Source organism: Sycon ciliatum, chromosome 1 (assembly GCF_964019385.1).
Source record: "Sycon ciliatum chromosome 1, ocSycCili1.1, whole genome shotgun sequence".
Taxonomy (NCBI): domain Eukaryota; kingdom Metazoa; phylum Porifera; class Calcarea; order Leucosolenida; family Sycettidae; genus Sycon; species Sycon ciliatum.
The window spans coordinates 5,189,190-5,200,348 of record NC_088643.1 but is presented as its reverse complement, the minus strand read 5'-3'; the positions used below and the strand labels follow the sequence as shown (position 1 = coordinate 5,200,348).

At 49.5% G+C, this 11,159-nt stretch overlaps 2 protein-coding genes across 3 annotated transcripts; both read left to right on the top strand.

The window, feature by feature from the left end:
• Positions 1–597: 597 nt before the first annotated feature.
• Positions 598–2,517, top strand: LOC135810939 (actin-related protein 3). Its single transcript, XM_065324320.1, has one exon. It carries the CDS (start codon positions 748–750, stop codon positions 2,002–2,004), a length of 1,257 nt encoding a protein of 418 aa, XP_065180392.1. The 5' UTR covers positions 598–747; the 3' UTR covers positions 2,005–2,517.
• Positions 2,518–3,744: 1,227 nt separating this feature from the next.
• Positions 3,745–10,794, top strand: LOC135810918 (uncharacterized). 2 transcript variants are annotated; one of them, XM_065324307.1, is made up of 8 exons: positions 3,745–4,712; positions 5,591–5,792; positions 6,704–6,779; positions 7,105–7,152; positions 7,849–8,015; positions 8,528–8,609; positions 9,467–9,502; positions 9,901–10,794. In XM_065324307.1, exons 1-8 carry the CDS (start codon positions 3,887–3,889, stop codon positions 10,186–10,188), a joined length of 1,725 nt encoding a protein of 574 aa, XP_065180379.1. In that variant the 5' UTR covers positions 3,745–3,886; the 3' UTR covers positions 10,189–10,794. The 2 variants fall into 2 exon arrangements, with proteins under 2 accessions (XP_065180379.1, XP_065180384.1); XM_065324312.1 differs by lacking the exon at positions 7,105–7,152.
• The last annotated feature ends 365 nt before the right edge of the window (positions 10,795–11,159 follow it).

Sequence of the window (11,159 nt, the reverse complement as noted above, 5' to 3'; positions counted from 1 at the left end):
GTAGCCCATCCAGTTCGCTCTGTCTTGCACCAATAATCTTATAAAGTAACTAACTTTTATAGTTATATCCATTGGCACATGCACACAGCGTCAGCGCAGCGGGTATACCGGTAGTACTAGCGCGATATGTACTATTATAATGACATTATGTAGCCCTTTTTTTGCTGTAGCGGTCCGTCTCCTGGGCGACTGGGTAGGGGCATGCGGTTGCGCAAAGCACGAGAATATGGCGTATGGCAGTATGCATGGTATGGCCATGCATGGCCGGCCCAGTACTGGTTTGAGCGCACAGTCAGTACAGACATCATGCCAGCTGACCTGAGCTGAGAGGACCTGATGCATGCAGTGGACAAATGACCTAAAATGTACTAGGCGCGTGCGACACTTCTCACTACAAAAGCATAAAAATTTAGATGCAGACACGACACTTTCCGTACAAGCTGATCCTGCTGCTACAACTGGACTGTGCAGTAGCATCTGTCGCACACTCACTTTCCACTTTCCAGTGTCGGGTTGAACCTGGACAGCGTTGTGTGCGCTGTGGAGTTTGGTCCGCATACGCAGTCGACGTAGTCATTGAAGCTAGCCCTGCAGGCCTGGCGCTGTTGGGGCCGTACTTTTTGCAGTGAGCTAGCTAGCTGCCGTAAATTTTCGATTCGCTTTTGATCTTGCGTCTGGTCACGGCTTGGGAGTGACTGTCGTTTGGTGCTGTGTCCGTTCTAGCTAGCTTGGTATTGAACGTCCGCCATGGCCGCTAGATTACCCGCGTGTGTGCTTGATGCAGGCACGGGGTACACCAAGCTGGGTTTTGCTGGCAACACCGAGCCACAGTTCATCTTCCCATCGTCCATAGCCGTCAAGGAATCAGCCAAAGTCGGCGATCAAGCGGCGAGAAGAGTAACGAAAGGCGTAGACGACCTGGACTTCTACATCGGTGACGATGCGACGGAGAAGTCGGGATACTCGATCAAATATCCGATCCGCCATGGTGTGGTGGAGGACTGGGACCTGATGGAGCGTTTCTATGAGCAGTGCATATTCAAATACATGAGAGCAGAGCCGGAGGACCATTTCTTCCTACTCACAGAGCCTCCGCTAAACTCGCCAGAGAATCGTGAGTTTACGGCCGAGATTATGTTCGAGTCGTTCAATGTTCCAGGCCTGTACATCGCTGTCCAGGCTGTGCTGGCTTTGGCCGCATCGTGGACATCGCGACAAGTTGGCGAGCGGACGCTCACAGGAACGGTCATTGACTCAGGTGATGGTGTTACCCACGTTATTCCAGTGGCCGAGGGCTACGTCATTGGCAGCTGCATCAAGCATATTCCCATCGCTGGCAGGGACATCACCTATTTCGTGCAGCAACTGCTGCGTGATCGCGAGACTGGTATTCCACCAGAGCAGTCACTGGAAACAGCCAAGCTGGTGAAGGAACGCTACGGCTACATCTGCCCTGACGTGGCCAAAGAGTTCAACAAATACGACACGCAGCCGGACAAGTGGATGAAGAAACATGATGGTGTTAATCCGGTTACCAAGCAGAAGTGGAGCATTGATGTTGGCTACGAGCGCTTCCTCGGGCCGGAGATCTTCTTTCACCCGGAGTTCTCCAATCCCGACTTCACCATTCCGATTTCCGAGACCGTCGACACTTGTATTCAGAACTGCCCGATTGACGTGCGCCGTCCGCTGTACAAGAACGTCGTGCTCAGCGGCGGCTCGACCATGTTCAAGGACTTTGGCCGCCGTCTGCAGCGCGACGTGAAGCGCGTGGTGGACGCGCGCCTGCGGCTGAGCGAGGAGCTGAGCGAGGGCCGCATCAAGCCCAAGCCGATGGACGTGAACGTGATCACGCATCACATGCAGCGCTACGCTGTCTGGTTCGGCGGCTCCATGCTGGCCAGCACGCCAGAGTTCTATCAGGTGTGCCACACGAAGAAGGACTACGACGAGAAGGGCCCCAGCATCGCGCGCCACAACCCGGTCTTCGGAGCGATGTCATAAGTCTGCCCCGTGTGTCTCTAGACGTCCCGTTGTACAGCCACCACTCAACCAGCGGAGCACTACTGCTGCCGATATCGCTTTCTCAAGGTTGGTTGGGCGTATTATCACCAACTCCTTTTTCAATGCTACCTTGTACCCGCAGCTTGGTTCGCTATCCGGGTACGAGTGTCCCCCGCTTAGTAGGTGACCATTCTGTGCATACGTCATGTGCTTGCCAGTGTTTGTGCGTTTCTGTGCCTATTTTACCCAATTGTTTTCGGAATGCACCATTTCCCCATGCCAGTGTGCGTACCGTATGTAACAAAGTCATCTATAGTGGTGACGTTTTTGCCGGCACCTGGAGCCGCTTTTTTTGATTTTCCAACTAGTTGTTATATTTGCGGTTTTAACTCAATCTTCTTGCACGGTGCTTTCCTTTTGTTGGCAAATTGACCTTACTGCTTCCCGGGTGATGTTCGATGTTGCGATCACGGCTTCTTTGAGGTTGTGTATGAATTGAAGTTGGCTCAGAAATCAGGATGTTGTTTGGTGGGGTTTGGCGTGCGATTGCTGCTGGTGATGGCGGCTGTGTGCTGCTGGTGGTGTCGATGCTTAGAACGCGTTGTTGCTGTTCTTGCATATGCATGTTGCTGCAAAGCCTAAGTCCGATGCTTTTGTGACGATAGAGCCGCCGCATGTGAACAGGGCTCAAACAATTATACCTGTTAATCGATTGCAATTGTCTGTTACAATACTGAAGCAAATCGATAGGATTTCGGTGTCCATACAGCTGTTTCTGATGATCGGCCACAGCTTACGATTCCGTGCCACTGTTCATTCCGTACATGACTGCCGGTACTAATGTTACCTTGGTCAGCATTTTGGACCTGGAACATTGGAACTCGCCATGCATGCTTTACCGGTATCGTGAAGCGTGGTGCAGATGAAAGAGGAAGACGCAACCAGTAGTGCAGTTTGCAGTAATCGAAAAATAAAACCGATAGTCAACCGATATACGGAATCTGTACAATGTCATGTAGCATCGTTTTCACTCCAGTTTGTACCTGCAGGGGGGGGGGGGGGGGGGGGGATAGCATGCAGGCTGTAGCAAAAATAATGTATGAACTTTTCTGGGTGTGTACGCGTGTGTAGGTGGGCCGGGCCGTGACCATGGTGATCTGCACTGCCCACTGATCCGAAATGGAGTATACCGTGACATGTAGTGTATTGACTATCACAGTACAGTACATGATTGTACTGATGTTTCGTGGCACTTCCCAGCGTAGTGCAGTGTTAACATGTTGTCTGTTGAAGCAATCAGAGACACAACCATAAACGGACCACACTGCAGAGCTCAGGCCACTTGACTCTCGCCCTTTCCCAGAATCCTTGAATGGCTTGATCTTACACTTCCCAGCCACATCCTCTCATCTCCCAGTGCAGTACAGCGTAGTACGTTATTATGTATGCACAATAATCAAGAGTCCGTAATGGCCATGCCAGTAAACCAATTTACCCCCACCCCACACTGCACTGCACTCTTGCCAAGTCTTGGACTCTTTATCATGTTGATTGTAAGTCTAAAAATACATTCAACCTCACACATGCATCCAGACTTCTGATTATTTTTGTAGCGCTAGCGCCCTCATTGTATCAACGTCATTTTGAGCATCACCTGAGGTGCTCAGCTAGCCCGGACAATCGCTGGTATCCAATGGCAATGGTTTCGGCGTGCAATGGATGCGTTCCAGCGAAAGATCTTGAGAGTGATATCTGCAGAGTGGGGAGAAAGAAATCGTCAATGGCCTTCTTGCCTTTACCGTCGTACTGATCCAGGAAATACTGGAGCGTAGGCATTGCAGCGTAACGAGGTCAAGGCTTGTGACCGGCGTGGAGCGTGGCAATGGAGCCGCGAGTAGTTTTATGTCTTCTTCTCCTGTCCCTTTGCGGACGAATGCAATGTGCGAGCGAGCAGGTTGCACCAACAGCTGATTCTGCGACTGGAGCCGCTGCAGCAAGTGCAAGTACGACGCGGCCTGATATACCTGGACATGGCGAGCCATTGGGCCAGCACCGACTCCCAGAGATACCCATTGATGAGTTCAGTGAGCCGATAACGGGCGAAGTGTTCTTCAAGAACTACATCCAGCCGCAGAAACCCGTCGCGTTCCGGGGCTTCGCCAAGCAATGGCCAGCGTTCAGCAGGTGGACTGACGAAACCCTGTCTCAAGACTTTGGTTCTTTGGAGGTGAAGATAGAAGCCAAGAAGGATGGGAGCGTGTATGGGCCGGAGGGCAGCCTCGGAATCGGTAGAGACACCATCGGGAACTTCGTGGAGGGTTACAAGGAGCGCGATAAGTACATCGTCAGCGAGCTGCCCTCACCGATGTACAAAGACGTCCTCGTGCATCCCAGCATGTGCTGCGGAGAGCTGAACAGATCCGTGGTAGAGGTAGACCTGTGGTTGAGCAGCGGTGGCACGCGTAGCCGCTTGCACAGAGATGCGTTCAATGCTATCAATTGCTTGCTGGATGGCACGAAGACGTGGATCATGATAGACAACAACCAGACGAAGAATGTGTACTTCGTTGCCGACAGCCGTTACGAGATGGGTGGCTTGTCGCCGATCGACGTGGATAACGTGGATTTGAAGAAGTTCCGACGGTTCCGCGACGTCAAGTATGGCGTGGTGGAAATCAACGCAGGCGACTGCGTCTTTATTCCGGGAGGTGAGGATCATGGGTTTGGTGCTGTTAAATTACCGGTAATGCCCTTAAAACACTGCGTGGCGTTTAGTCTTAGGCCACACCGTTTTTTATCTATGTTTCGCGTCCCCCGCGCATGTATTTCACAGCTGGAGTTTAAAAAAAATTAAAAAAACGGAACACAATTTTTTTTTTTTGAAAATGCAATACAAATTTAATGCAAACCCAGAAAACCGGAAAATGTAACTCAGCTGAGTCAGCTCACACACATGTACATGTACATGTGTGTGCAATAAGCTGGGCCGCAAGTCACACAATCATCATGCCGCCTGTGTTTGGACCACAAGCATGGCAGAGGGGATACACTCATGTATTCATGTACATGTCAATGTACATGAAAAGTGCCGCGTCGCTTCACTGTATACAAATGCAATGCACGTACACTGTTTATTTTTGGATGGCTTTTTTATTTTTTTCGCCCTCCCTCATTGATTTCATCGAATAAGGTGACGCGAAACATAGACAAAAAATGACGTGGCCTTACATCAAATGTGCACAGCTATGTTCACGACTTTGTGCTCAACATTGGAGACGAGTGTAGTACACGTAGTGAATGACTAGCTAGACCGGCACAGTTATAGCGTAACTTGTAGTTCCTCGGTCCTTGTATTTCCTATAGACCACAGTCCGCATCGTATTACCGGTACAGCAATATAGAAGTCGTAAAAATCGTATCGTCCGGCTATAGTGTGAGATGATTCCAATGCAGCGTGGTTGCATCAGGCGACTAATCCGATCCCTGTCTTAAACTTAAAGTCTGTAGAGATGGATAATTTAACATTATGCTGTGAGCATGGTACAGTTGTGGTGCTTGTTTCTTTTCTCACTGCCACGGTTTCCAGGCCATTACCACCAAGTGAAAAGCACTGGTAACCGTAACCTAGCTGTCTCTCTGCTCTTCGGCCGTGTGGACAAGTTCACCAGCGGTGAGGAGTGTAAGAGCGTGCCACTGGTTGCAAAGTCGCTGGACGAGTTCGACGTGCTCTGGCGCTGGAGTGGAACGGGCATTATGGACATGGGCCGTGGAGATGATTATTTCTTCAAGTGAGTGTAACTCATTAAGTATAGGCTTGTGAGACTGATCACGTTCAGGTTACAGATCATGATTCAACAAGAGCACCGCCGGAAGCAGTTTTCAATTGGTCCGGCCATACCATAGTCTTTCACAGTTTGTGTATGATATGGCAGGGACATATGCCCTCCACTGCAGCAGTAAACATACGTTAGTGGCCAAAAGCCGTTGGTGCGGTGATGACTTGATCGGTTCCGGCGGGCCTGAACAAACGTATGAACCTGCATGGCAAGATCACCTGAGTCGTCACCTGTGTTTCCCGCACAATGGGGCGGCCTAGTCTAGCCGCGACTGGGCTGTGCTGGCCGTGCATTGTAGCCATGGTTACCACAATGATGTGCCGGCATTGGTGCGTGAGAACGGCATCATAGCTCTGCACCACAGCCATCAAGTCCATGTCTTCTCGGGCTCTACTAGTTGTAGCAGGAGTACTCTCCAACACACATGTGTAGCATCAATCAGTCAGCTCTTGATCCTGAAGGGGGACCGGCCCTGTGTTACGCAATGACAGTCCAGACAGGTAGTCTTGGGCTGCAGCACGAGTGATAAGAAGTGCAGTCTGCGGTTTGACCTAATGCGCGGTCGCCGGCATATGATCACGTTCACAGATGTTACAGCGGCAAAAAGCCAGCAATGTGAACGCACAACGTGAGACGGTTGTTTGGGAACTATAGCTAGTCATACATATGCAGCACGGTTCTGACACACGTACACATACATATGCAGCACGGTTCTGACACACGTACACATACATATGCAGAACGGTTCTGGCACACGTACACATTCATATGCAGCACGGTTCTGACACACGTACACATACATATGCAGCACGGTTCTGATACACGTTACAGGATTCTCCTTGTCTTATGTCTCGTGTGATTAGGGTGCTGTTTACCAACCGGATGCCGGGGAATGTAACAGAGCTGGGCCTGAAGGCCATTGCCAAGATGCTGGTGAAGGTAAGGTAGGAATCCAGTGTGCCTTGAGGCCAACAGACTAGAGTGCAGACTATAGACAGGCGCGTGCCCCGTACGGGTTCCTGGGTGCCTGGAACCCCCTTTTTTTCGCTCAAATTCAAAATGCAGGATTTTGCTTCATTTTTTGAAAATTTTCCCGAGGGAGGCCCCCGGAACCCTCCCCCCCCCCCCCCCCTTGAAGGGCACCGCCGTACGCGCCTGGTAGAGATCAGTGCACATTTGGTGTGCCTGGAGAGAAGGATGACTTGTTGCAGCCGCTGATCGTTACCCTTAACTGTTGCTGTGTGCCTGTACCGTCTGCGTGTAGGACTTGGGTTTGGAAATGGACAGATCGACTCTGGAGCTGTCGAAGAAGGTAATGTGACATGATTGGCGTAAAAGTGTTGCCAGCTATCATGCCACCATGCGCTTCTTTCAGTCACATCGGCATCGGCTTCTACTTCAATGTGCCTTCCTTTTACATGTAGTTCACTTTGTTGGTGATTGTCCGTCTGCTACTCCTGGCGCGTGCATGCCTGTGACTGCTCACGGTTGCGTCCTAGCCGGCGGCCCAGCCTATACTACAGAGGGTCAGACCAATGTCACGCATGCTGTGTAGCTTATTAAACTGGTACCGCACTCTCCCTCACCTTGTGATTGAAGTATCGACCTAGTTTCCACGCGGCGTATTGCAGTGTGTTGTCGTTAGCAGTGGGCATTCACTACTAGTTAGTGCTACATCGCCAAGCCACGCCAATGCTGTATACATGGCTATAACATAGGGATACGGGGCAGAACAACAGAGACCAAAAATCTTTCCGTAACTCCGAGTTTCGTGTTTCAAAAAACACTCATCAGACGATAACATAGGGATATGTAAGATGTGTGTCTTCAGCCCACCATCGAAAACCATTCCCCTACACTAGGAATTATGCCGTACCAGTGACTTGCGCCAGTAGAAAGGTATAGTACGAGACCCAATGTCAAGATCCGTGCTCCGCTCCATCCCTAAATCATTGATGATGTATCTCTGAGCAATTTATCTTTCATTGCTTTGCTTGCCTTGGCCCAGGTATTGGAACTTCTGGATCACGACAAGAATGGAGCTGTGAGTGTTGCGGATTTGGACAGCGTCGACCGTCATGTGTACCGCAACCTCTCGTTCTTGATCGAGGGAGAGAGTGACCTGATGAACACGTACAACTTTGAGTTTGGATCTCTCGAATACCACACGTTGCGGTGAGGAACGGTGCTTGACAGGGCTGTGTTGCGAACCCCCATGCACCTCTGTATTCATAGTTCAGTGTAAGAGGGGGTGGTATGTGTGTGGGTGCGCGTGTGGGTGGGGGGGGGGGGGGGTGCACGTGCGTGCGCGATAGCGAGTGCATTAAATGAACGCAGTAAAAGTACATGAAGCATTATAGTTGCTTGCAAGGCTTGCATTGCCACCTAATTCTCATTCGGCTGTCTGGTGATTGCAATGAACACAAAAGTCGATGCAACAAACTAGCTATGCTCCACTGGTGTGTGTGTGTGTGTGTGTGTGTGCGCGCGCGCGCGCGCACCATCCCATGCCCGACCTGCTCTCGGAAGTTCACACGTCTCCAGTACCTGGCTCAACACAAATGCAAGAAGTAACGCTGCCCTTCTTGCCTCTTTGAGGCACTGCATCACCTTTAGGTGGCAGTTTCAAGGTTCAAGGTATGTGTGTGTATGTACACGGTGTTGTGTAATTCTCTATCTGTGTATAGGGATACGCTGGAGGCGTTGCTTATACACAACATACCTGCAGCCGGTGTCTCCAGAGAAGAGTTCATCAAAGTCTACAGAACGGTGAGTGCATCATGCGGCTGAGGGTGTGACCGGAGCATGATGAACAGGTCATAGCCAACAGATCCAGAGTCTTGCGTTCCGTTCCTTTTCTAACTTCCGCATTTCCATTCAATACCGAGAATATACAGTGTAACTCGCCTATTACATACTCTGACAGCATGGCAGTGATAGGACATACACTTGCTCAGTAAACAAGAGAAGAAACACATGAGAACGAGTTATGCAGCAACTTTCCACGACTGTAACAAGATGATAAACGGTCATCCGCGGTATCGCACTTTCTGACCGTTTATCATCTTGTTACAGTTGTGGAAAGTTGCTGCATAACTCGTTCTCATGTGTTTCTTCTCTTGTTTACATTTATTACTGGCTCAGTATCCGAGTTTAAAACTTGCTCAGTAGTCCAGATATTGTGCAGAGCACGACTGTATGAGTGGTATAGGCCTCTTTTACGGGCAAAATAAACACTATGAAAAGCCTTGAAAAGCCTTGCTTATTTTTTTGCGAGAGAAAGGCAGTGATAAAGGACCATCATTGAAAAGATACTAATAGAACTGAGAAAGGGGAGAAAGGGTAATAGATGCGAGAGCCACAGAAAGAGAGGAAACCCAGAAAAACAGAACGAGAACAGGACTCAATGTACCCAGGCAGTTCGTCCAATCTTTTGAATAAGTGATGTCGGTCTTCAGAATGACTGTATTCGTTCCTTAGCGGCAGCGGCTACTGCGTGTAGCTGTTGGCATGTACTTCAGTACTCGTGCTGTGTGTCTACGTATTACTACTGTTTGCCTACATGTAGATGTACTACCGTCGCCTTACTCAGTACTGTGTACCATATTCCCTTGTGTGGTGCATAGGAGCCGCTACGTGGATCACAGTTCAACGGGAACAAAGTAAGGAAGCAAACCCGTACTTGTGAATATTGTATGATTGTGTACATGCACATCATGTGCACGAGGATAACACTGAATTGATGGAGCAACGTTATTTGTTGCGGCTCTTGAGCCGCTTCATACAAGATCACGTACGTAACAGTCATGTGGGCAGTTTTGCACATTGTGCAATGGACTGTAGCTCGTGCTACTTTCAAGTGTGAGTGTACTCTAGGAATACACGTGCATGTGAATGGCTGAGCCAGCTCTGTATGGCACTGGTGAGAAGATGGCAACCGCAATGCGGAGTTCCAGTTCATCATAATCGCGCTACTGACTTCGAAATATCTTCTCCAAGTTGACCAAAGTCCGATTCTTGGTGATCTGTACCGCTTACTACTCGACTCTGTTTTCTCCAGCTCTTCAACATGCTGGACAAAGACGGTGACGGAATAATCAAATCAAAGGAGGTGACTCCAGCAATCCTGGAGGCAAGGCTGAGGCCGTATGAGGTCGATTACGAAGGAACTGGAGGCCGTCAGGCAGAAGAAGAGGAAGAGGAACAAGAAGAAGGCCGTGGAGGAGATGACGATGAAGGAGAAGAGGAGGATGAGGAAGGTGGTGGCGAAGGAGAGGAGGAAGAGGACGAGGGAGAAGGCAGACAAGGTGAAGAAGAAGATGAGCAAGGCCGACACGACGAGCTCTAGCTTTCCCCGTAGATCATGTAGAATATCCAGGCTGTGCAGTAAGAGTGTCAGTGCAGTGTTGTTCCCCTTCCATCGGACATACTATGAACAACCAAGGTGTTTGTGGGCATTCAGCCCCCCCCCCCCCCCCCCCCCACACACACAGACATTTCCTGAACAGAACCCGCAAAAAAATTTATACAATGCACTTGAACAGAATAGTTATAAAAACATTCTTGCCCTCAGATTTGTACTAACAAATTCAAGTATTTTACTGATCTGGACCTGTCACAATGATTGTGAATTCAGGGCTTGCTGCTTCGAAGCTTCCTTATCTGGTCTATCTGCTATTATGCTGGCTTCCATCCCGTTTCTTGCCACTTTGGTTGCGTACGCTTGGTTGCGTACGCTGCTGCTTATACTCGTAGTTGCTTGGCTTGAACATGCTTCCTGCTCATAGTCATATTGCCTTTCTCCACTATACGTGTGTGCATGCATGCATTTCAGTGTATAAATGATCAGGACCGGAAACGTCGACATTGTAGATTATAATGTCACGATGTATCTGTAGCATATCAATTCTTTTACTTTGAACTCTTTCCCAGATCATTGAAGTACTGAAAAGGATGACATGGAGATGATGATCAAAGCGAAGCGAAAAGACACCGTGTCGCATTGTTCGTGGACATGGTTGCTTTGCTTTGCTTTGCTTTGCTTTGCTTTGCTTCAAAGGATAGGATTCTAAGAGATTTAAAAACCCGTTTAGGCGAGACCAAAAAAAATAGAGATTCCCGGGCCCTCCCGCACCAAAATCGAGCCAAAGCCAATTTTGTTTTTGTTTTTTTGAGCAGTTCCCTACATGTACAGTACTGATAATGTGAGTAGATCCAGGGAGCCCCCCTACACATACATGTGTAGGGCTCCCTGAGTAGATCTGTGATGTGGAGTGACACAAACCCGGGCTTGTACGACTCCCCGATGTACAGATCAGG

What these genes read in the sequence shown, in the direction of transcription:
- LOC135810939 (XM_065324320.1), top strand. Translation starts at nt 748, where the DNA reads ATGGCCGCTAGATTACCCGCGTGTGTGCTTGATGCAGGCACGGGGTAC.
- LOC135810918 (XM_065324307.1), top strand. Translation starts at nt 3,887, where the DNA reads ATGGAGCCGCGAGTAGTTTTATGTCTTCTTCTCCTGTCCCTTTGCGGA. An exon ending in GGAGATGATTATTTCTTCAA is followed by an intron (nt 5,793 to 6,703) that starts GTGAGTGTAACT and finishes TCGTGTGATTAG; the next exon opens with GGTGCTGTTTACCAACCGGA. An exon ending in CACAGTTCAACGGGAACAAA is followed by an intron (nt 9,503 to 9,900) that starts GTAAGGAAGCAA and finishes TGTTTTCTCCAG; the next exon opens with CTCTTCAACATGCTGGACAA.